This window comes from Arachis ipaensis, chromosome B09 (genome assembly GCF_000816755.2).
Source record: "Arachis ipaensis cultivar K30076 chromosome B09, Araip1.1, whole genome shotgun sequence".
NCBI classification, from domain to species: domain Eukaryota; kingdom Viridiplantae; phylum Streptophyta; class Magnoliopsida; order Fabales; family Fabaceae; genus Arachis; species Arachis ipaensis.
Genome location: NC_029793.2, coordinates 145,798,830 through 145,822,028, shown reverse-complemented (window position 1 = coordinate 145,822,028; position 23,199 = coordinate 145,798,830). Strand labels below are relative to the sequence as shown.

At 36.3% G+C, this 23,199-nt stretch overlaps 5 protein-coding genes across 6 annotated transcripts; 3 read left to right on the top strand and 2 right to left on the bottom strand.

Annotated features, from left to right (window-relative positions):
- On the top strand, positions 14,486-16,777 carry LOC107617541 (allergen Ara h 1, clone P41B). The gene is made up of 3 exons (XM_016319314.2): positions 14,486-15,283; positions 15,355-15,562; positions 15,733-16,777. The coding sequence occupies exons 1-3, from the start codon at positions 14,563-14,565 to the stop codon at positions 16,667-16,669; spliced, it is 1,866 nt and encodes a 621-aa protein (XP_016174800.1). The 5' UTR covers positions 14,486-14,562; the 3' UTR covers positions 16,670-16,777.
- Positions 16,818-17,828, bottom strand: LOC107616108. The gene is made up of 2 exons (XM_016318107.2): positions 17,193-17,828; positions 16,818-17,098 (listed from the first exon to the last, which is right to left on the bottom strand). The coding sequence occupies exons 1-2, from the start codon at positions 17,386-17,388 to the stop codon at positions 16,998-17,000; spliced, it is 297 nt and encodes a 98-aa protein (XP_016173593.1). The 5' UTR covers positions 17,389-17,828; the 3' UTR covers positions 16,818-16,997.
- Positions 17,903-18,771, top strand: LOC107619575 (proteasome subunit beta type-2-B-like). The gene is made up of 2 exons (XM_016321869.2): positions 17,903-18,212; positions 18,300-18,771. The coding sequence occupies exons 1-2, from the start codon at positions 17,931-17,933 to the stop codon at positions 18,636-18,638; spliced, it is 621 nt and encodes a 206-aa protein (XP_016177355.1). The 5' UTR covers positions 17,903-17,930; the 3' UTR covers positions 18,639-18,771.
- LOC107616109 (vegetative cell wall protein gp1) lies at positions 18,707-20,305 on the bottom strand. The gene is made up of 4 exons (XM_016318108.2): positions 19,720-20,305; positions 19,522-19,548; positions 19,373-19,438; positions 18,707-19,290 (listed from the first exon to the last, which is right to left on the bottom strand). The coding sequence occupies exons 1-4, from the start codon at positions 19,949-19,951 to the stop codon at positions 19,037-19,039; spliced, it is 579 nt and encodes a 192-aa protein (XP_016173594.1). The 5' UTR covers positions 19,952-20,305; the 3' UTR covers positions 18,707-19,036.
- LOC107616582 (non-specific lipid transfer protein GPI-anchored 2) lies at positions 21,615-23,160 on the top strand. 2 transcript variants are annotated; one of them, XM_016318536.2, is made up of 3 exons: positions 21,615-22,287; positions 22,774-22,806; positions 22,895-23,160. In XM_016318536.2, the coding sequence occupies exons 1-3, from the start codon at positions 21,969-21,971 to the stop codon at positions 23,029-23,031; spliced, it is 489 nt and encodes a 162-aa protein (XP_016174022.1). In that variant the 5' UTR covers positions 21,615-21,968; the 3' UTR covers positions 23,032-23,160. The 2 variants fall into 2 exon arrangements, with proteins under 2 accessions (XP_016174022.1, XP_016174023.1); XM_016318537.2 differs by having other exon boundaries at positions 21,623-22,287; positions 22,777-22,806.

Below are 23,199 nucleotides of genomic sequence, written 5' to 3'. Positions count from 1 at the left end.
TTACCAATTAATTGTCGGTTCGATCGGTTTTTTAACAGAAGATTTTCGAAGCTAATCGAACCGTTCTGATGACCGATTTTCGATTAATCTGATTGAACTGACCGATTCAGTTTGGTTTTCAGAACAATGCAAGGGAGCAGTGATGCGGCGTCGGAGTGATGACGGAACAACAATTCTCCTCGCGGGGTTGACGGACGAGGACGGTGCCGGAGAACTTTGTTGCCGGTGACAATAGCTGCGTGCTAGGATAAGGGGCGGTAGGATAGCTATGGTGAAATAAGATTTAGGTTAGAAGGAGGTGAAATTAAGTAAAATAAAAGATGAATAATAAAAATATAATTGGATATTTAGTAAACCTAATGTTCACGTTATTCACATCTCCTGTTATCTAGCTAACGAAACTCTTAAAAGATTACCTTCTAATTAAACCATGCATGCTATAGTTAAGAATTAATAATCTCGTCTTCTAGAGTTTAACCATAAAACAGCACCTGGTGGAGGCAAGACATTTGAAAGGAAATTCAAGAGATCTTTAATTATATCTTAATTATTCACATGACTTATGAGACACTTTCCTCCTTACATTTATCTCTATTTTCAGCTAAGAGAGCGAAAATTAGGTTTGTCCAAGATGCATGCTTCGATACATCGGATCTACTCTGATAATTTTTTTCCTGCTAATATATATTATTGAGAGTAATTATTAAAAATATCTTCTTTATAGTAATCAGAAAACATTTAGTATTTATGAAAACGGAATTTGGAGGAAGAGATTTTGGTTGATCAATGATCATGTACTACTATTGAACTGGTCGAGTGATGTAAATATAGACCCCACCTCTGCTTGAAATTAGATAGCTTTCCAAAAAAAATTTAATAGATGGTGATGCTTAGAACCCAAAAGCCAATTCTATTTCATTATTTGGAATATAAAGGTGAAAATAGAAGCCATTTCCATTATTATTACTTTGTGGATTACTGGATTACTCCATGAATGTCTAACTATTCTGGGTACAGTGAAAACTAAGAAGCAAGATAGTATGTGAATTGATATATTTACATAAAAAATCAATCACATTTTGCAAAGGAAATTCATTGCATCTATTAATTATTAGGAGTATGGACATTATGGCTAGCTAGTAGTTATATTATAATTTATGATCATTATGACATCTAAAGATTATTATTCTGCGATAATATTAGAGAAATAAAAAAAGAGCCTAAAATTTATTTTATTTAATATTTACTAATTATTACAATAATTAATTAATATTGAATAAAACAAATTTTGATTGTTTTTGACTAATTTTAGTTACCAAACATTTTTTTATTATTATGTATATATACAAGTTTAGAATTAAGATTGTGCTCTCACAAATTGAAATGCAGGCAAAGAGAAAGGACTGGCTAGGGGATAAGAGGAACACACCATATAGAATTATTTTTAAGGAACAAAACTTTTTATTTTAAAAATTTAGTTCAAAATATCGCATTTTTTTTGTTGTTCACGGTATCCTTCAACCCAACAGTCTAAAGACTAATCTATCGCGGATTGAAACTCTATTTAAGGGTCTGCTGCTGGCCAATGAGTTGCTGCATGTACAAGACGGGATTCGAACCTCCAACACTTGCTTAAACAGACCAGTGAGATGACCACTCGACCAACCCAAGTTGATTATTAAAGCATATGAATGGAGCAATTTGAAAGTGTTGAGTTCTTCTAAGTATATGTCTGTTTCTTTTCTTATATAATTGTTGTTAGATGTGCTAAGTTTATGTGATATGAGATAGTTTAATGTTCTTATTTAATAATAATCATTGATGGTTTAGTATCTTTGATGATAATGTCAAAAGCAATAATTAATTACATTGGTAAGTATTGTTTAGTGTATCTTTCTCCTTTTCATAGGTCTGATTTGTAATGAACTATCTAAAGAAAAAGGCAAAGAAAAAGTACACACAAAGAACTCATATTCTGTGTCTTAATTAGAAAAAGAAATCGATGTGTAATATTGCTCGAAATAATGAAACACTTTCATGATGATTTGATGAATAATTTTATAAAACATTTCTGTTGGGGATAATAATTATATATTGGGCAAATATGCTAATAACCGAATTTTCCTATGGAACTAACTTTGATTTTTTAACCAATAATTGTTGAATTTTTCTCTCCTTTATGAGACTCAAGCTCAATATTTTGAGGGTGTCTCTTTGCATCCATCGTGACACAATTCTAATAAGATTTTTGAGGTCAATTTGAGAGAAAGAGAGTAGCCACCAAAGAGAAAAAGAAGAGAGAAAACAGAATTTTTGTTTTTATCCAAAGCAGTAAACTTCAAATGGGAATTTTTCATTAGTTCACATTGGATCGGCTTAAAATTTGAACTGTGTATTTTTCTCATCTTGTTCTTCATTCTGAACGGTGAAGATGTTGATTGGAAATTTGGAAGTTTGCAATGAGAGAAATTGGCTTCGCAAAAGAGAAATTAGGTTTTCCGTTTTTACACAGAGCATCAATATTTGAACGACAGTTTCTCATTTTTTCACCGTTGGATCAACGTGAAATTTGGACTGTAGATTCTTCACATCTTTTCTTCATTCTGAATGGTGGAGATTTTAATTGGAGGTCTTCAGAGGAAGAAATTGGCTTCGACAGCAGCTTTGTTTTTTTGGGTATATTTCATCTTCTTGCTTCTCATTTGTAAGTTTTGGTGATTTGATGTTTTGGCTGGTTATATGCATGTTTTTGTGCTTTGTTTGAGACTCTCTTGTACCTCATTTGATTATAGTGGAGCTATTTCATTGGTCTGGACGACCCGTGATTTTTACCTCTCACATTGAGGGGTTTTCCACGTTAAAATCTCAGTGTGTTCTTGTTATTACTTTACTTGCTATATTTGCTTGTTAAAGCAGAAGCAAGTCTCGAGAAAAGTATAAGAAATTTGAGTGTCATCCTTGTGGTCAAAAGGGACATGTGAAGAAATTTTGTTGGCAGCTAAAGAAGGAGAAAGCCAAGACAAGTAAATAAAAGAGCACAAATAAAGATGATGATAACAAGAAAGACAAGGTTAATGTAACTCATGATAATTTTCTTGTTGTTGAGGAGTTTGAATCTGTTAACCTTGTTGATAATAGCACTAGTTGGGTGATTGATAGTGGTGCTTCGATTCATGTTACATCTAGGAGGGATTTGTTTACATCTTATACTCCTGGGGATTTTGGTGATGTGAAAATGGCTCATCAAGGTGTTGCAAAATGTGCCGGTGTTAGACAAGTTTACTTAGAAACCTCCAACGGTACCAAGTTGACTTTGAAGCGTGTGAAACATGTTCCAGATATTCGGTTGAACTTACTTTCTGTTGGTAAGTTGTGTGATGAAGACTTGGATAGCTCATTCTCTCGGGATAGTTGGAAGCTCACCAAGGGTTCCATGGTTGTTGCTAGAGGTACACGGCACTCTACTCTTTATTTAACTCAAGCAAAGATTGTGAAATATGTTGTTAATGCTGCTGAGTTTGTTGATGAAACTGATTTATGGCATAAGAGATTATGTCATATGAGTGAGAAATGCATGAATATGTTATCAAAGAGGAATCTTTTATCTGGTTGCAAGGTTGCTTTGCAAAAGTGCAACCATTGCTTTGCTGAAAAATAAAACAGGGTTTCTTTTAAGAGTCATCCACCTTCAAAAAAGTCGGAGATACTTGACTTGGTGCATTTTGATGTATGTGGGCCGATGAAGACAAGAACACTTGGAGGGTCTATTTATTTTGTAACCTTTATTGATGATCATTCTAGGAAATTATGGGTTTACACTTTGAAGACCAAAGATCAAGTTTTGAATGTGTTCAAGCAATTTCAAGCTTCTGTTGAAAGAGAAACTGGGAAGAAGTTGAAGTGCATTTGTACTGATAATGGTGGTGAGTACTCAGGTCCATTTGAAACTTATTATAAAGAGCATGGTATAAGACATCAGAAGACTCCTCCGAAGACTCCTCAGTTGAATGGCTTGACTAAAAGGATGAACAGAACATTGGTTGAAAGAGTTAGGTGCTTATTGTCACAATCTGGATTGGCAAAATCCTTTTGAAGTGAAGCTTTGATCACTGTTGTTCATGTCTTGAACCGGACACCATGTGTTCCCTTGCAATTTGAAGTGCCAGAGAAGGTGTGGTCAGGTAAAGATGTTTCTTATGATCATTTAAGAGTCTTTGGATGTAAAGCTTTTGTTCATATTCCCAAAGATGAGAGATCTAAGCTTGATGTAAAGACTAGACAGTGTATTTTTATTGGCTATGACATGGATGAGTTTGGTTATAGGTTTATGATCCTGTTAGCAAGAAGGTGATTCGGAGTAGAGATGTTGTCTTTGTTAAAGACCAAACACTGAAGGATGTTGATAATGCGGAGAAGCCAATGGTTCAGCCTAGTGATGATTTTTCTGACTTGGATATTACTATACTCTATGCCTATGGTAGAAGACGGTAGAGTTGAAGCTCAAAATAATGAGCATGATACAAGTGCAGGTGAAGATGGAATACTTGATCCGATACTTGATGAAGTTGGTGATGATGATCAAGATGAAGAACCAGCTTTGGAAATTCCTGTAAATGCACTCAGAAGGTCTACAAGAAAGAGGAAGCCTTCGTCAAGGTATTCTCCATATGAGTTTATTTTGTTGACTGATGAGGGAGAACCTAAATGTTTTGGAGAGGCTGTTGAAGATGAAAGCAAAGCTCAATGGCTTAAAGCTATACAAGAAGAAATGAAGTCCTTGCTTGAGAATGATACCTATGAGTTGGTGAAGCTATCGAAGGGTATGCGAGTTTTGAAGAATAAACGGGTATTCAGAATCAAGAATGAAGAACACAATTCTAAGTCTCATTATAAGGCTAGATTGGTTGTTAGAGGTTTTAGCCAGAAAAAAGGTGTTGATTATGAGGAGATCTTTTCTCTTGTTTTGAGGATGTCATCCATTCGTGCTGTGCTTGGATTAGCAGCATCTCTTGATATGGAGATTGAGCAAATGGATGTGAAGACAGCTTTTCTTCATGGTGATTTAGACAAGGAGATCTACATGGAGCAATCGAAGGGCTTTGTTGTTAAAGGAAAGGAAGATTTTGTGTGCAAACTTAAGAAGAGTCTTTATGGGTTGAAGCAAGCTCCAAGACAGTGGTACAAGAAGTTTGAATCTGTAATAGCCAGAAAAAAAATAAATAAATAGATAAGTCGGTGGGACCCACTCCTAGATTTTTATTTTCTTCTTTCTCTAACCCTAGCCACACTCTCTCACTCACCTCCCACCGCCGCACACAATCTCACTCGCCTCACACTCTCCTTGAAATTATATGTTTTGAATTGGTTTGGGAGGTTCGTATTAGAAAACCGTAGTTAACGGCAGTTATGACGTTAACTTAGATGCATCTAACTCAAACCCCAGCTAGCAGGGGTGTTGCTAGCCTAACGTGTAGGCCACACGTTAGATCTGTTATTCTGTTAGGACACACGAGAGGAAAGGGCTACCCATTGAGGTGAAGCTGCCCAAGTGTGGACTTTTGATTTGATTTCTGTATGAGAACTCCCTTGTTGATTCACTTATTATTATCAATTATTATTTTCTAATTAAAATTAATTTAATATGATGTTTATATGGTCTCATGTCGATTATAGATGTATTGTCTAGTCACTGAGTTGCAAAACTCACCCCGTTTTTTTTCTAAAAACATTTTTCAGGAACAATTACTTGTCTATGTGAGACTCTCTATTCAAGATGTAACGATCTGCAATGAGTACTTATTCGTTGACGAGTTCTTAGATGTATATATGCTCCATATAACACAGGCAGGGTCCAACCATTCTTAATTATTTTAATTTTTGTTAAAAATGTATAACTATTTATTTTAGAACTTGTAAAATATTTGTAACTTTTTTTTTCAATTTATATTTGAGTATATAAGGCTTGCTATAGGATTATTTTCCTGAGCGCCGGTCATGGCTCATTTTGGGCTGTGACAAATTGGTATCAGAGCTTAGGTTTAATCTGTGTAATATGGAGCAAGTGTCCTATGGTAGAATCACAATTGTATAAATAGAAGCGCGCCTATTTGTACAAATTGTGGCACTATCAAAGGCCTATAGGAATGTCATCTTTGTCCTTTATGTCGTTGTTGTCTTCTGGTTGTTGTTATCCTGCGACTTCTGCCGCTTCTTGCCACTCTTTTCCTCTTCTTTGTATCCAGCCTTGAGTTATCCTTTGGCAACTTTTCTTGAACTTGCTTTTTCAATGATTTTAGTTTTGGTTCCCGTTTGCGACTCTTTTATCTTTTAGTTAGTTCTACTCTTCCTCACTTTTGTGAATATTTGCTTTAATCTTCCCTATGATTCTCGATTTCAAGATTTCATTCATGATCTAGAATATTTGATATGTTCTTGCTGTGAATTATTATTTGATTCCTTTTGTAAAACTGTATTCGGATTTGTGGATTGTGAATTTGTTTAGTCGTTGAATTGAGATGCTTTCTTTTGGATTTCGATAAACGAGGAGTTTGTTCTTCTTTTGTGGATGATCTTTGAAGCTTACATAATTTTGAACCACTCGTGATTCTTTCTTTCAAAACAATAACTGAATTGCTATTTGGTTGCTCAATGAGAAGAAATACACAATGAACATTTGAACGGAGTGTTATTCTTGTTTCTTTTTGGATTGAAATTGTGATTTTCTTTGCTTTGGTGTGGCGAAATTTTTGGATGATCTATTAGCTGAATTGAAGATCTTTTTCGAACTGAAAGTTTGGTTGAGTTCTTTTAATTTGATGATCTTTTTCTATTACAGTACTGTATTATTGAACATGGCATTTTTTTCCATTGAACGCTTGCTTTTTGTCGGTGATTGGATGATGAATTCTGTTGTTGCCTAGATCCAAAGAAACCGAGAACTCCTTACCCTTGCTTCTCCCCTGAAACTTCTATTCTTCAACTATTCTTATCATTATTATGTAGAGGGATTTAGCTTAAGTTTTGCTTGGTTCGCAATGCTTTTGGGAGGTTGAGATTTGTAGATCGGAGATATTGAAAATAATTTTCTGTTATTTTGGACATGGACGACTAGATATCTAATTCTTTAAAACAGAACAAATTCTCTACTTTTACTTGTTTTTAGATTCAATTATAAATTATAAATCGTGCATGTAAATCAAAATGTAGTTATATTCTATGCAGCATTGTAGCCTGGTTGATGAGCATGATGTATACAGTGGAATGTGGATTGAATTTAGTTTCCTAAAACAGTTTTTCCTACTCTTCTTTCCTTTTTGGTCATTCTAACCTACTGTGCTAGCAGCAGTTGAATTAAATGTCATTGGTTTGCCGTGTAGTCTTGTCATGTCTTGGGTGCATCCTAGTGATATGCTTTTGCACTTGTCTGGTTCATTTGTTTAATTTTTGATTTTTTGATTTTTTGATTTTTTTAAATTTGCTACTTTGTGTTGTTTCCTTTGTTATTCTCTCGTGCTTGGAAATCGGTTTTTGTTTCTCTTTTTCTTAGGAACCAATTGAAAGGTTTGGGATTGCACCAAGACTATTTTTAAGATTCCGAGATTGATATGTCCTTGTTATATTATCCTTTTTCTTTCTACCCCTTTAAATATTATAAAAATAACTTGATTATATAGTCGTTTCACTTTTTTTTATGACTTGCAATGCTTTTCATTGATTGCAACGATTTAAAATTTTGGATCAGAAGATATGATTTGAAAAAAAAAAAAAAGAAAAGCTCTTCAAAAATAATACAGGCTCATGATCTAGATTAAACTTGTCTTCTCTATTGAATTTTTCTGCCATATTTATTTTCTAGCATTGATGGTTGGTGCAAAGTTCAATTTAAACCTGTTTTCTTGCAGCGCTATGTTTGTTGAGATGGTTGAGTAACATTGTCCATGTAATCGAGTTAGCTACATAGATGTGGAATTGGTGACTTTTACCTGGAGTTTGAATGCCCTAGATCTTTTCTTTCGTCTCTTCTATTTTCTTTCCATATATTTAATATGAACATGTCAATTCCTGTTCCTTTGTAGTGTTGTCTTCCAATCGATACTTTTGATTACCATACTCATATGGTGACTTCTAACTTGGTACAGCAGTTTGTGTTTTGTTCTTAATGATTTTGACCGTTAGCTTTGAGAATTGTGATAGGCCCAACCTATTGTTCCCCCATCCTAGTGGTTGACACACTTTCAAGATAGGAGAGTAAGCGTTTAATGAGCACTTATTGGTCGTCGTTTACCATATATGCTGACTGTATCATATATACTCAATTTTGCTTTTTATCGCTTTTTATTTTTGACCGAGCACATAGAAGTTATTGGAATTGATCACATGAATGGTATAGTTGTTTATGCTTCCAGCTATCTCTGACCGAAATCACATGGTGCATCGGTTGTGGGGGATTATCAAGGATAAGAGGATTTGATTTTAGTTTTAACTTTTTGATGGTGTTTTCTCTTTGGATGAGGTATTGGAATTAAATCGCAAACATGTTTTTGTGCAGTTAAACGACCAAGTGTATTGGAGATTTAACTTCGGGGGTTCAAGAGCAAGATTTTGTCTACACATATTTTGTTTCCAACTCAACTTTGTCTTTGTTCTCACTTTGTGTTTTTGTTTGATCTAGTCTTACGTCAGTTTGACAAGTTGTTTCTTTCACTTATCTTCGTCTTTCTCTATATGTGTTTGCCATAATTGGTCACACTAACCATAATTGGAGACTTTTGCTTGAACGCTGTGAGGGGTTTGAATTATGTTAAAATTGTTATGAATTGTTGTGCTGGCCTTAAACTGTTCTTGCATGTGAAGTATTGAAGGACCTCTTCTTGGATGGTTTAACTAAGATTTTGTACTTAAATGAGTTGAATGTATATGTAAATTTTGGCATAAAGGACAACAAAAAGATAAATAGTATCTTGTCATGTTTTATACTATCTATATATTATTTGTAGTCAAGTAATTTCTATTTTTTTTTATATTAGTATGCTTAATAACTAAATCCATGATAATAAGAATAATAATAATTTCCAAGAGACTTAGTCAGAGATTTCTAAATTAGAAAAAGAGAGCAGGTTAGTTTATATGACAGTTAATATTTTTATTTCTATGACTAATTGATTATGTATTCTAAAATGTGGTATCAAACCTTGAATTTACTGTTTTACTTTGCTTTTCTGTTATTATTTCTATCTTGTTGTTTATGGTTTTGATTTATGAATGTTGTGGATATTCCATTTAGGTTATAAGAGTGTTTCCCTTCGTTTTCTTGCTTGTGATGCTACTGTTTCTTATTATTATTATTATTATTATTATTATTGTAATTTTCTTTACCCTAATGTTCCAATTTTGATCTATACATAATATAGACTTTAAGCTTTGTATCTTCTTTCTCTTCTTTGATACAAAAAAAAATTGTGTCCTTTCAAGTTAGAAATAAATTAAAAGTGATCTTTGTATGTATTTGTTTATCTAGGCCATGTTTCCTAACTAATTAATAAGTTTTGATATTAGAAAGGTATTTTCAAAAATAAATAAATAAATAAATAAAAATTCCAAAGTACTTCTTGATGGGAAAATTTTCATGATGAATGAAAACTGTTTTGATCTTAGTAGAAAATTTATACCAAAATTTGCAAATTTATCTTTATCATGTGATTTTCATGAAGCATGGATATATGATTTGAGTCTTAGATTAGCTATTTAAAGGTATTTATCCCTTTAACTAGAAGAAATATGTTGCATTGTGTGGTTATGTTGTAATTAGTTGAACTTCTATAGTAATTGATAAGCAAGTTATCATAACAATGTTTTAAGTCCGAGAAAGATCATCATTGAAATGATTTTGTTTTGTCACCAGTATATTCATCTTGTTTCCCTTTAATTCCATGATTGTCATAACTCTCTTTCTTATAATCATTACTCTTGAAAAATTTTTTTTCTTTCATTCTAATGCATATCATTGTTTTCCTAAACTCTTGTAATAGCATTTCGTCTATAGTCTTGTTTTGTATAATATTTGTACACATTATTAAACTTATGGTTTCAAAATGTGATTGTATTTATTTCGATTGAAGTTGTCACCATATTGCTTTTTCTCTAATTCCTAACTTTGTTATTCGTTGCATCAATGTCTAATTCTATGAAAGATGTGTAAATCTGTGTAGCTTGTACTGCTCACGCGATATTACATAGTATATTGGTTTGAAATTCGGGGACCGAATTTCTAAAGGAGGGAAGAATGTAATAGCCAGAAAAAAAATAAATAAATAGATAAGCCGGTGGGACCCACTCCTAGATTTTTATTTTCTTCTTTCTCTAACTAGAGGGCTGTTTCGTCACCGGTCGCCGTTCGGGTGAACCTTGGTTGCTAATGGAGCTGTTGGTGCCGCTGGAGCTGAACCGTTCCTGACAATAACCTAAACTATCGCAGCTCCACCTTGTCGTTGCCCTAATCCAAATTCTGCGCTCATTCATTCCATTCTACGTCAATCCTCCAATTTTGACACTCCCGATTCGGTATCTTCGGTCCCTTGGGACCAAGTTGTGAGTAGGCTTTACATTTATAATTGTTTGACTGTACATCTATAATTATTTTGACATATATCTATTATGATCTTTGAATTATACTCACTATATTTGTCTAGAACGGTTTTAAATTGATTAGAATAATTGATTTATTAAAATTAAATAATTTATTTTTTATGAAGTTTATACTTTTGGAACTATACATGAGACCATATATATTTTTGATGAAGTCTTGCATTATTTTAAATTGTGTTGATTCACTTATTATTATCAATTATTATTTTCTAATTAAAATTAATTTAATATGATGTTTATATGGTCTCATGTCGATTATAGATGTATTGTCTAGTCACTGAGTTGCAAAACTCACCTCGTTTTTTTTCTAAAAACATTTTTCAGGAACAATTACTTGTCTATGTGAGACTCTCTATTCAAGATGTAACGATCTGCAATGAGTACTTATTCGTTGACGAGTTCTTAGATGTATATATGCTCCATATAACACAGGCAGGGTCCAACCATTCTTAATTATTTTAATTTTTGTTAAAAATGTATAACTATTTATTTTAAAACTTGTAAAATATTTGTAACTTTTTTTTTCAATTTATATTTGAGTATATAAGGCTTGCTATAGGATTATTTTCCTAAGCGCCGGTCATGGCTCATTTTGGGCTGTGACAGAATCTGTTATGGGGGAGCATGATTACCGTAAGACAACTTTAGATCATTGTGTCTTTGTGCAAAAATTTTCTGATGATGATTTTATCATTCTTTTACTTTATGTGGATGATATTTTGATTGTGGGTAAGAATGCTTTGAGGATTAATGAGTTGAAGAAACAGTTGAGCAAGTTCTTTGCTACGAAGGACTTGGGTCCTGCCAAACAGATTTTGGGCATGACTATTACTCGTTATAGAGATTCCAAGAAGCTTTATTTGTCACAGGAGAAGTACATAAAGAAGGTGTTTCAAAGGTTTGGCATGAATGATGCCAAATGTGTTGCTAGTTCTTTTGCTCCTCATTTTAAGTTGAGCACCAAGCAGTGTCCAACCACTGATGAAGAGAAACAAGCAATGGATGAAATTTCTTATGCCTTAGCTGTTGGAAGCTTGATGTATGTTATGGTGTGTACTAGACCAGACATTGCTCATGCGGTTGGTACTGTGAGTCATTTTCTCTCTAATCCAGGGAAAGAACATTGGAATGTTATTAAATGGATTATGAGATATCTCAAAGGTACAACTAACTTGAGTTTGAGTTTTGGTGGTGAGAAACCTTTACTAGTTGGCTTTACTGATGCAGACATGACAGGAGATATTGATTCTCGAAAGTTTACTTCAGATTATTTGGTCAAGTTTGCAGGGGAAGCTATTTCATGGCAGTCAAGGCTACAGAAGTGTGTTCCACTTTCTACCACAGAGGTAAAGTTTATTGCATCAACTGAAGCATGTAAAGAGTTGTTGGGATGAAGAAGTTTCTTGCAGCACTTGGTTTCAAGCAAGACTGTTATGTGTTGTTGTGTGATAGCCAAAGTGCTATTCATCTTGCCAAGAATTATACTTTTCATGCAAGATCTAAACATATTGATGTTAGGTATCACTGGATACGGGGTGTGTTAGATTCCAAATTGTTGGAACTTGAGAAAGTTCACACTGATGACAATGGTGCTGATATGATGACAAAAGCATTGTCAAGAGATAAGTTTGAAACATGTTGTTTGATCGCCGGAATGGCGATGGCCTCCACCTAGTCGAGAAGGGGGAGATTTGTTGGGTTTTTTCTCTTCTTTGTGAGACCCAAGCCCAACATTTTGAGGGTGTCACTTTGCACTTATTGTGACACAACCCTAATCAGATTTTTGGGGTCAATTTGAGAGAAAGAGAGTAGCCACCAAAGAGAGAAAGAAGCGAGAAAACAGAATTTTCGTTTTTATCAAAAGCAGTAAACTTCAAATGGTAGTTTCTCATTAGTTCACCGTTGGATCGGCTTGAAATTTGAACTGCGTGTTTCTCTCATCTTGTTCTTCATTCTGGACGGTGGAGATGTTGATTGAAAGTCTGCAGTGAGAGAAATTGGCTTCGCAAGAGAAAAATTAGGTTTTCCATTTTTACACAGAGTAGCAATTTTTGAACGGCAGTTTCTCATTTTTTCACCGTTGGATCGACGTGAAATTTGGACAGTAAATTCTTCATATCTTGTTCTTCATAGTTGCTGCCACATTGTGTTGTGAGTGCTTCCATACTATTGTTGTATTGGATATTTGTGTTATTTTTGCTGATAGACTCTTTCAATAATGTCTAGGAAAATAGTAGATAAACAAAAGCTTAATTATGAAGAAAAAGAGAAACTTAAACGAAAAGATAAATGTTGGTTAAAACTGTTGATTATTCCAATCTTTTCCCAATAGAATAAATTATGCCCCAATTATTTTATCAATATGTTAATTAGGAATGAACATTTTGGAGATTGTATCATAAGTTTTAATTAAGAATGTGATTACTTTGTTTCCATAGTTGGATTATCTTTTGTAGAATAACGAGGGTATAATCTCTAATATACATTTGTCGGCCTTAGGTTGTGTTATTAATGCTTCTCATACGGTACCACAACTCTGTAGCTAGAGCTTGCGATTATATTGAACAGAATAGAGATGATATCAAAAAGAAAGAAGGAACAAATTAAACGTATGTGATGTTTAAATGGATATGAAATTTTGGTCAATGAAGACATGTATGATTTCGCTTGTGATACGCAGATACGCTAAAAGGCAAGCCAATACCGTAAGGTAGGGGTGCATATGTGCCGGGTGAAGTCGGGTTTGATGTGACCCAGACCCGATCCGAAATATACACCGGGTTTATTTATTAGACCCGAACCCGACCCTAGACCCGATGAAACCAATACACTTTCGGGCCACAATTATACCGGGTAAAAACCGGGTGAAAACCGGGCCATTAACATTACATTACGTTGATACCTTCTTGTAAGCTAGCATGTAAAAATATCCAAATTTTCAAGACTCCAACCATTATTTAACATGGTAAAATTCACTTAGAAAAATATAACAAAAACCAACCCTTCTTTAAAATTAAAGCATAACCACAATCCATACTAAAGCAAAACCACAATCAATACTAATATTGTCTAATAATACCAAATATTTAAATCAATACAAATAACACAATATTATGCATTAGTCTAAAGTCTTATGCATTCTAAACATAAAATATTAACTTATAGTCTTATAATGACTAATAAAACAAAATATTAAAGTTTACAATACTTAAATTCCACATAAGAATAGTCATGATCCATCACCAATAACACAAAATATTAATTGTGTATGATGACCGGGTCACCGGGCCGACTTCGGGTGACCCGAGCTATGGCCCGGACCCGACCCGAAATAATGACCGGGTCTATTTTTGAGACCCTTACCCGACCCTAAACCCGATGAAATCATACCAAATTAGCCCCTAAAATGTTCGGGACCGGGCCGGGCCTTCGGGCCGGGCCGGGTCTGTGCACCCCTACCGTAAGGATAGCTGAATGGGTGATGATATTTTATCAAAAGACAAAAGGAATCCATCCTGTATGTGCAGTGGAACCTTTTCCCAGACAATGGAGTGATGAACATTATATATATCGCCGCGTCCATCACCATACATATCCAAAGCAAAAAATTTAACAAATACTGAACCCCAATTGCCATGCATATTAACACGTACACTCTCTATGTCAATGTGTCCACCATGCACCACAATCCATCCATCTCTTGTTTATCTCTAAGCCAAGACCTAGTGTTGTTGCCACCTCACATTTCTCAATTTCAACACTCGTCAACCTGCATGCCACTCCAATGCCCAAGTGTACATCCATATCATCCTAACGCAACTATATAAATACCACTCACCTCCCTCCATCATTTCACCATCCACACTCATAATAATCATATATATTCATCAATCATCTATATAAGTAGTAGCAGGAGCAATGAGAGGGAGGGTTTCTCCACTGATGCTGTTGCTAGGGATCCTTGTCCTGGCTTCAGTTTCTGCAACGCATGCCAAGTCATCACCTTACCAGAAGAAAACAGAGAACCCCTGCGCCCAGAGGTGCCTCCAGAGTTGTCAACAGGAACCGGATGACTTGAAGCAAAAGGCATGCGAGTCTCGCTGCACCAAGCTCGAGTATGATCCTCGTTGTGTCTATGATCCTCGAGGACACACTGGCACCACCAACCAACGTTCCCCTCCAGGGGAGCGGACACGTGGCCGCCAACCCGGAGACTACGATGATGACCGCCGTCAACCCCGAAGAGAGGAAGGAGGCCGATGGGGACCAGCTGGACCGAGGGAGCGTGAAAGAGAAGAAGACTGGAGACAACCAAGAGAAGATTGGAGGCGACCAAGTCATCAGCAGCCACGGAAAATAAGGCCCGAAGGAAGAGAAGGAGAACAAGAGTGGGGAACACCAGGTAGCCATGTGAGGGAAGAAACATCTCGGAACAACCCTTTCTACTTCCCGTCAAGGCGGTTTAGCACCCGCTACGGGAACCAAAACGGTAGGATCCGGGTCCTGCAGAGGTTTGACCAAAGGTCAAGGCAGTTTCAGAATCTCCAGAATCACCGTATTGTGCAGATCGAGGCCAAACCTAACACTCTTGTTCTTCCCAAGCACGCTGATGCTGATAACATCCTTGTTATCCAGCAAGGTATCAAATCTAATTCTATTCTAAACTACATATATTTTGTTGCTTGATACATATGATTCATTGGATTGCAGGGCAAGCCACCGTGACCGTAGCAAATGGCAATAACAGAAAGAGCTTTAATCTTGACGAGGGCCATGCACTCAGAATCCCATCCGGTTTCATTTCCTACATCTTGAACCGCCATGACAACCAGAACCTCAGAGTAGCTAAAATCTCCATGCCCGTTAACACACCCGGCCAGTTTGAGGTACCTCTTTCTTCTCACATATATATTCAAGAGGAATGTTAGGAGGCCAGCAACTTTTGTAATTTGTAGTTATCAAATAGTCATTAGTGATGATATTAATGTTATTAATAATGATTTTAATGGTGTAAAATTTTATCTAATGGTTCATTTTTTTTTTTTGATACATGTTGGTCAGAATTTAACAAATTACTGGTCCTAGATTTTTCTTATATTCAATTCTCAATTATCATCTTACATGGGAATTCAATGAGATACGGAGGGTGCTGTTAGAAGAGAATGCAGGAGGTGAGCAAGAGGAGAGAGGGCAGAGGCGATGGAGTACTCGGAGTAGTGAGAACAATGAAGGAGTGATAGTCAAAGTGTCAAAGGAGCACGTTGAAGAACTTACTAAGCACGCTAAATCCGTCTCAAAGAAAGGCTCCGAAGAAGAGGGAGATATCACCAACCCAATCAACTTGAGAGAAGGCGAGCCCGATCTTTCTAACAACTTTGGGAAGTTATTTGAGGTGAAGCCAGACAAGAAGAACCCCCAGCTTCAGGACCTGGACATGATGCTCACCTGTGTAGAGATCAAAGAAGGAGCTTTGATGCTCCCACACTTCAACTCAAAGGCCATGGTTATCGTCGTCGTCAACAAAGGAACTGGAAACCTTGAACTCGTGGCTGTAAGAAAAGAGCAACAACAGAGGGGACGGCGGGAAGAAGAGGAGGACGAAGACGAAGAAGAGGAGGGAAGTAACAGAGAGGTGCGTAGGTACACAGCGAGGTTGAAGGAAGGCGATGTGTTCATCATGCCAGCAGCTCATCCAGTAGCCATCAACGCTTCCTCCGAACTCCATCTGCTTGGCTTCGGTATCAACGCTGAAAACAACCACAGAATCTTCCTTGCAGGTGATAAGGACAATGTGATAGACCAGATAGAGAAGCAAGCGAAGGATTTAGCATTCCCTGGGTCGGGTGAACAAGTTGAGAAGCTCATCAAAAACCAGAAGGAATCTCACTTTGTGAGTGCTCGTCCTCAATCTCAATCTCAATCTCCGTCGTCTCCTGAGAAAGAGTCTCCTGAGAAAGAGGATCAAGAGGAGGAAAACCAAGGAGGGAAGGGTCCACTCCTTTCAATTTTGAAGGCTTTTAACTGAGAATGGAGGCAACTTGTTATGTATCGATAATAAGATCACGCTTTTGTACTCTACTATCCAAAAACTTATCAATAAATAAAAACGTTTGTGCGTTGTTTCTCCAAGAAAGGTGTGGCGCTTATGGTTGTTTATTTATACGAAACTAATTAAATACATCATAACGGCAAAGACCTCTTATTATGTAATTTTCTTTTAAAAAATATAGACTGCCAAAATATATATGAATATTTACATGAACAAGTCAAATGGAATACTTGTTGAGACATATCTCATCGATCCTATCTACTAATTAGTAGATACAAACATATTTGAGTGTTAATCATTTCTCTCATGACTTATGGGTCTCAGAATACCTACGGTAGTCCTCCTCAGTTGGGACAGGGTAACTACCCTTTCCTTCGTCGAGGTCGGTAAGTTTATAGCTATCAACTGTACCAAAAGAAGAGATATGATTTATTAGCATGAATATAAAATGAGAGAGAATCTTATTGAGAGATTGCAAGAAAGTCATGCATAAACTTACATCCTATAGGGTTCTGGCAACGGCCACCGCACCACCACCTGCAAAATTTACTAGGGAAAACACAAGCACGGAAACAGTAGTCGTTGCATCTGTTTTGTTGAGCCTTGAGAGAATTGTCTACCGCATTAGCGCCCACTATCAGGAAAACCATCATGGCCATGAAAAATGCAACAACGTTATAGTATTCCTTTCCCATTTTTTATATATTTATTCACGCTTTTTGATTGTCTTTGAAGAACAATCCTCCCATCACCATGCATGGATTTATATAAATACAGCTAAATAATTGCTTCATCATCAGCCACGAACTAAACAACGCTAATATAATGCTGAGGCCTTTCTTCGTTAATCGTTTTAACCAAAAAAGGAAAAAGGGAAAGCAAATGAGAGCATTTCATGAATCGCATAAAAAATGGAGCATTACTCCGCGTCTTCCGTTTGTTTATGGATTTTTGTTGTAACGAAGGTGACGCATGTCAATTTGAGTGTGTCGAAAATTTTTGAATAGTTTAACTTTAACCATATTTGACTAAAACTTTTATTTTTGGTTCATATTGTATTAGTTGGGCCGAACATTGGGCCAATGGTTGCAGAAAAGAAGGTGGGCCCTACATGCCAAAAAAAAGAAGGTGGGCCCTGGCTTCAATCTGACTAGTCGTATTGTGTGCTTGTTGCTCAAGACAGAGTGAGTGTTGTTTAAAACAGGGAGAACCGGAGAAATGAGAAGCTATGTAGAAGATGGAGTGCGTATTCGGATTGGTAGGGAAGGGGTTCGCCATCGTGGTGGCGGACACGTCGGCGGTGCACGGCATACTGGTTCACAAGACGAACGAGGAGAAGATCATGAAACTTGATTCTCACAAGCTCATGGCCGCCAGTGGTGAGGGCGGTGACAGGGTTCAGTTCACTGAATACATACTCAAGAACGTGGCTCTCTACCAATTCCGCAACGGGATCCCTTTGACCACTTCCGCTGCCGCCAATTTCACCCGCGCCGAGCTAGCTGCTGCTCTCCGCAAGGTAACTAAACCGGTAAATTAAACCCCCCTCATTTTATAATAAATCAATGTTTTGTTACTTTAGCTGGTGGGTGTGGTTTTTGTTCAGAACCCCTACGCTGTGAACATTCTTCTTGCTGGTTACGACAACCACACAGGCCCTTCACTATACTACATTGACTACTTAGCAACACTTCACAAGGTTGACAAGGCAGCTTTTGGTTATGCCTCCTATTTTTCATTGTCAATCATGGACACACACTACCACGCTGGCATGTCCCTGCAAGAAGCTATTGATTTAGTAGATAAATGCATCACGGAAATCAGGTCCAGGTTGGTTGTGGCACCTCCAAACTTTGTTATCAAAATTGTTGACCAACACGGAGCCAGAGAGTGTGCGTGGCGTCAATCGCTTCCTTCAGCTTCACCTACTTTTATTCATAATTGAGTACGAGGAGAACATGCTATTTGAGCTATAACTCATTGACATAATTTGCTGTTGTTTTATTTTTATTATTATTATTATTATTATTATTATTATTATTATTTGTGTGTGAATGTGTGATCTTGGTTTCGTTTGGGATTTGTTTCTTACACTACCGAAAAAGAAAGGAAAATTCTCAAGAAAGTTAATAAAAAATAATTAATAAGAACTTTATTTCTCCATTCCCAATTACATACGTACAACAACCTCAATAAGAATAATAATACACATTACAAATTTACAATACAAATAGCTTCGATTCGAAAAAAGAAGGTGATATGAGCAGCCACGCCGCAAAAGAATACATAGTAACATCAATTCCATAGGTACATGAACTTGAGAATACGCAAAGAAAGAGAAACCTAGTAGAATTTGAGAACAGCAACTCCAAGTGCAATGAATAGAAGAGAAGGAGGCGCATTGAAAGGTTTGATGGCATATGATGGAGTGAGACCAGGGCGGGAACTTTCCGTGGATGAAGCTGGTGTACTTGTGGTTCCAGAATCCACTGATGGAGATGCGGGACTTTGAAGAGGAGAGCTACTAGTTGTGTCAGACTCTGGTGCCAGAGAAGGTGGATTCGATGGTGATGGGGGGATATCAGAAGAAGAAGAAGCTGCATGCTCAAAAGATACACATCAGATAACTCTAAATAAAATATGCTCTTAATTAAATAGGATTAGGCAGTTGGCACTAACCTTGAGGACTAGGAGTTGGAGTAAATCCTGAGGGTGATGAAGGAGACGGTCCAAAAGCCACTGGTCCTGTGAAATCAAATATTATTCAAAAGATAGATTAAGAAAGGCTCATATAAGAATTTTTTAGCAACAATTCTGGCATCACGTACCTGGAGCAGGAAGTGGTGTACCTGAGGCTGCAAAATCCAAAAGCACATCACTTAGTTAGCGGTATTGATAAACTGAAAAAAAAGTAGATGGAATTTTCATATTAAGTTGATAGTTAAGAGTCGTTAGATATAATTCAGTCAAATCTGTTAAATTATTTAAGAACTTTGACTGAAGTTAACTATAGGAAGGAAATTTACCTTTGCATTGGAACAAGCAGTTCATACCGCCACTGGTTATCGACTTGAGGGCGCCGCAGCATTGGGCAGTTGGCGAGGTGCCATTGCCACTGCTATTTGTGAGGAAGCCCGCGCATGGTGTGAACACTGTGCTTAGCGCCGAGACGTTACATGGTGTGCTAATTTGGGCGTAGGATGGTGCACTTGTCACCATCAACATGCCTAGTACTAGAGCCACAACTCTTGCTACCATGTTTGTGTGTTATGTGTAGAGAGTCAAGACCAAGTTTGATGGTTGGGTAAGAGCATGTTAAGCGAATTTATAGACATAGGAAATCAACAAGTTAAGCATGAAATTTGGTTTAGAAGCTCAACTACCATGACTAATTAGAGCCAAATGAAAGAATTTGAAGCAGGTGGGATTAGTATGTTTTGACTTTTGACCTCAGTGGAAAGCTTATGTTCACCCAAGTGTCACAGAATGTTGTGTCTATAATGCAACATTTATCATCAGCCAAGTCATTAAGTTCTGTATTAGTTCAGCTGCAAAAGTGGATAACCCAAGACTAACACAATCCTAGATTATATTCCTGCTTTCTTCTCTTTCCTTCTTTCTTTGCTTGCTTTATTGATCCTTCCCTATATTTTATTTTTTTCCCATACCGATCCAACACGCTTCCACAAGTCAACGCAATCTTCTAATCCTCTTTCTCTAATCTCTATTGCTTATTGGACAATAAAAAATAAACTCAAACTAAAACACTGGCCTTTTGTTAGTTGGATGCTCGAGGCTCCTTTTCGGTTTTTCCCCTTTTCTTTTGGTCATGGTGAATTGGTCAGCGCCTCACTACTCCCAAGTTCATGGGCATTACCAAACCAAGTTGAGTGGCCCGTAGACCTAGGCTACCATGTAGCACCACATAGTTTTTTGAGGAAATTAAAATAACAAGTTTTGGCCCAAGCCCGAGAATGACCAAAAACTATAATCAATTTGTTTTGTCTAATTCTGTTTTATCAACGAAAGTTTTATATTGAAAACCTTGTTAAGCAAAACCTATTATGCTTTAGAAAGTGTACAGTAGGGCTGGAAGTGAGTCAAGCCAACTTATGAGCTAGTTCGAGCTTGACTCGTTAATAGCTCGATAAGCTAAGTTCGTGAGCTAGTGAGCCAAATTTGAGCTTGAAATTGAGTTCATAAATTAAATGAGCCGGCTTGATCTTAATTATTTAAAATTTTATATTTATTTTTTACATATAATTTTGATGTAGAACATAAATAAAAAATTTAAAATTTATTGATAGATAACAATATATAAAATTGATTTTTTTAAATATTTTTTAAAAAATATTAGTTATAATTTATTGATATAAAATTATAGATTATGTATTTATATTTCTATTATTTGATTAAAATAGGCTGGTGGATATTTTTTTTATATTTACGTCATAAAACTTTTTTATTTTTTTCGGGATTAAGCTTGGATAAACCGTAAAGAATTACATTTTACGAACAAGGCCTATAACAGACTTTGTCCTTGGAGTTGGGCCATGGCCTAAAACTTTCATAACAGGCCTAAAGTGTGTAGCATCTTATGAAAACGGTACCCTGAGAAAAATGATTAACTAATGTGTTGACTTATGCATGTACCCAAAAAAAAAAAGTGTTGACTTATGCAGACGTGTTAAATGATCCTCTACACTTTTCTTTCCTCCCAAAGTGGTAATTAAAACTGTTTGCCATGGCCATTTCTAGTTAGTACATCTTAATAGTTACACGTCCCTACCTAGACGGTGTTTGGATTTGGTGAATAAGCAAAATTTCCCAAATGAAACAAGTGTAAGAAACACGCTGTGAGTTGTACGTTGTTGTTATTAAGTTGTGAATGTGATTTGAAAAGTCTAATTTAAGACCTCACAAAATGGTGACACAGTTCCCTTCCTCCATAGTCCTAAAAGTAGTTCATCCACATACCAAACAAACCTGTGTTAGGATTAGGAACCTTCCATCATTCCATGCAATGCAACACTATTCCATAAAGTCCAAGTGTCCAACTCTCTCACATTTGAACTCACAGCACCGTACCCTTAAATCCAAGTACCTTTAATTACTTCCCATCATTGAGAGGTAGTTCACCCACATAAACCTGCTTTTTTTTTTCACATTGATTTCTGTTGCATCTTCCTTTATAAAAAGCCATAAAGTCTCCTCATACCAAACCATCCCAGTCAATCAAATAGAAGAGTATTATTATCAAGCAGTTTAATTTCCAATGGCACAAGGGAAAGTAGAGATACTGGTGGTGGTGGCAATCGGCATGATGTTGGGAGGAGCGGCGGCGCAATCGAGTTGCACAAGTGCGTTGGTGAACCTGTCACCATGCCTAAACTACATTCAAGGGAGATCATCAACACCAAGTTCAGGGTGCTGCTCACAGCTTTCGAATGTAGTGAGATCAGAACCACAGTGCCTGTGCCAGGTTCTTAGCGGAGGAGCTTCATCGTCCCTTGGCATCAGTATCAACCAAACTCAGGCTCTTGCTTTGCCTGGTGCTTGCAGAGTCAACACCCCACCCGTTAGCCAGTGCAAAGGTATATAAGAGATAATACTCAATTTGGTACCTAAACTTGTACTCGAGTCTCAATTTAGTCCTTAAAATTTTAATTACCTCAATTTAGTCCCAAACTTTTCAATTGACTCTGTGACGGAAACCGCTATAGGGATTAACGTGATTAAAATTTGAAAAGTTCAGGGACTAAATTGAGGCAATTGAAATTTCAATGACTAAATTGAGGCTCGAGTGTAACTTCAGGGACCAAACTGAGTATTTTCTCGGTATATAATAATCTATTCAAATACTAATGCCAGACAAACAAAAAGTCAGTCAGAATTTGTCTTATTTAGTATTCATTAATTATTATAATAATTAATAAATGTTAAATAATAAGACAAGTTTTGATTGTTTTTGGCTAATTTATTTTGGTTACCAAATATTTTCGTATATTAAATCACTAGTAAGATGAGTATTATGCTAATTAATATGAATCATTTATTTATTTGTGAACATACACATACAGCAGCTGCTTCACCAGCAGAATCTCCAAATTCAGGTACATACATCAATGAATACATTATGCTGATTCATCATACAACATGCAAAAAATATAATTGGATTGAGTTTATATTTTAAATTTGCAGGAACTAGTGGAGCTGGAAGCGGGACGATACCCACTACAGATGGCGGATTCTCGAGTGGGAATTCAATCAAGTTATCAGTTCCTATGCTCTTCATTGTTTTTGCTGCAACATGTGCTTCAACTTTCAGGATATACTGATTTCATAGTTTTAGTCCCCTTCATAGTTATTATAGTTTTTCTCTTATATATTGGTCATGATTATTACTATTGTACCTTCTTTTTTTTTTTTTCTTCTCGAATATGTTGTCGTTATTATGGAGTTTCCGACTTTCCTTAGGTTATATATTCATTTTTGTGACTGTGACT

What these genes read in the sequence shown, in the direction of transcription:
- LOC107617541 (XM_016319314.2), top strand. Translation starts at nt 14,563, where the DNA reads ATGAGAGGGAGGGTTTCTCCACTGATGCTGTTGCTAGGGATCCTTGTC. An exon ending in CATCCTTGTTATCCAGCAAG is followed by an intron (nt 15,284 to 15,354) that starts GTATCAAATCTA and finishes ATTGGATTGCAG; the next exon opens with GGCAAGCCACCGTGACCGTA. An exon ending in TCTCACATATATATTCAAGA is followed by an intron (nt 15,563 to 15,732) that starts GGAATGTTAGGA and finishes TGGTCCTAGATT; the next exon opens with TTTCTTATATTCAATTCTCA.
- LOC107616108 (XM_016318107.2), bottom strand. Translation starts at nt 17,388, where the DNA reads ATGGGAAAGGAATACTATAACGTTGTTGCATTTTTCATGGCCATGATG. An exon ending in TTGCCAGAACCCTATAGGAT is followed by an intron (nt 17,099 to 17,192) that starts GTAAGTTTATGC and finishes CTTTTGGTACAG; the next exon opens with TTGATAGCTATAAACTTACC.
- LOC107619575 (XM_016321869.2), top strand. Translation starts at nt 17,931, where the DNA reads ATGGAGTGCGTATTCGGATTGGTAGGGAAGGGGTTCGCCATCGTGGTG. An exon ending in TAGCTGCTGCTCTCCGCAAG is followed by an intron (nt 18,213 to 18,299) that starts GTAACTAAACCG and finishes GTTTTTGTTCAG; the next exon opens with AACCCCTACGCTGTGAACAT.
- LOC107616109 (XM_016318108.2), bottom strand. Translation starts at nt 19,951, where the DNA reads ATGGTAGCAAGAGTTGTGGCTCTAGTACTAGGCATGTTGATGGTGACA. An exon ending in CTGCTTGTTCCAATGCAAAG is followed by an intron (nt 19,549 to 19,719) that starts GTAAATTTCCTT and finishes TGGATTTTGCAG; the next exon opens with CCTCAGGTACACCACTTCCT. An exon ending in TACACCACTTCCTGCTCCAG is followed by an intron (nt 19,439 to 19,521) that starts GTACGTGATGCC and finishes TTGATTTCACAG; the next exon opens with GACCAGTGGCTTTTGGACCG.
- LOC107616582 (XM_016318536.2), top strand. Translation starts at nt 21,969, where the DNA reads ATGGCACAAGGGAAAGTAGAGATACTGGTGGTGGTGGCAATCGGCATG. An exon ending in ACCCGTTAGCCAGTGCAAAG is followed by an intron (nt 22,288 to 22,773) that starts GTATATAAGAGA and finishes ATACACATACAG; the next exon opens with CAGCTGCTTCACCAGCAGAA. An exon ending in AGCAGAATCTCCAAATTCAG is followed by an intron (nt 22,807 to 22,894) that starts GTACATACATCA and finishes TTAAATTTGCAG; the next exon opens with GAACTAGTGGAGCTGGAAGC.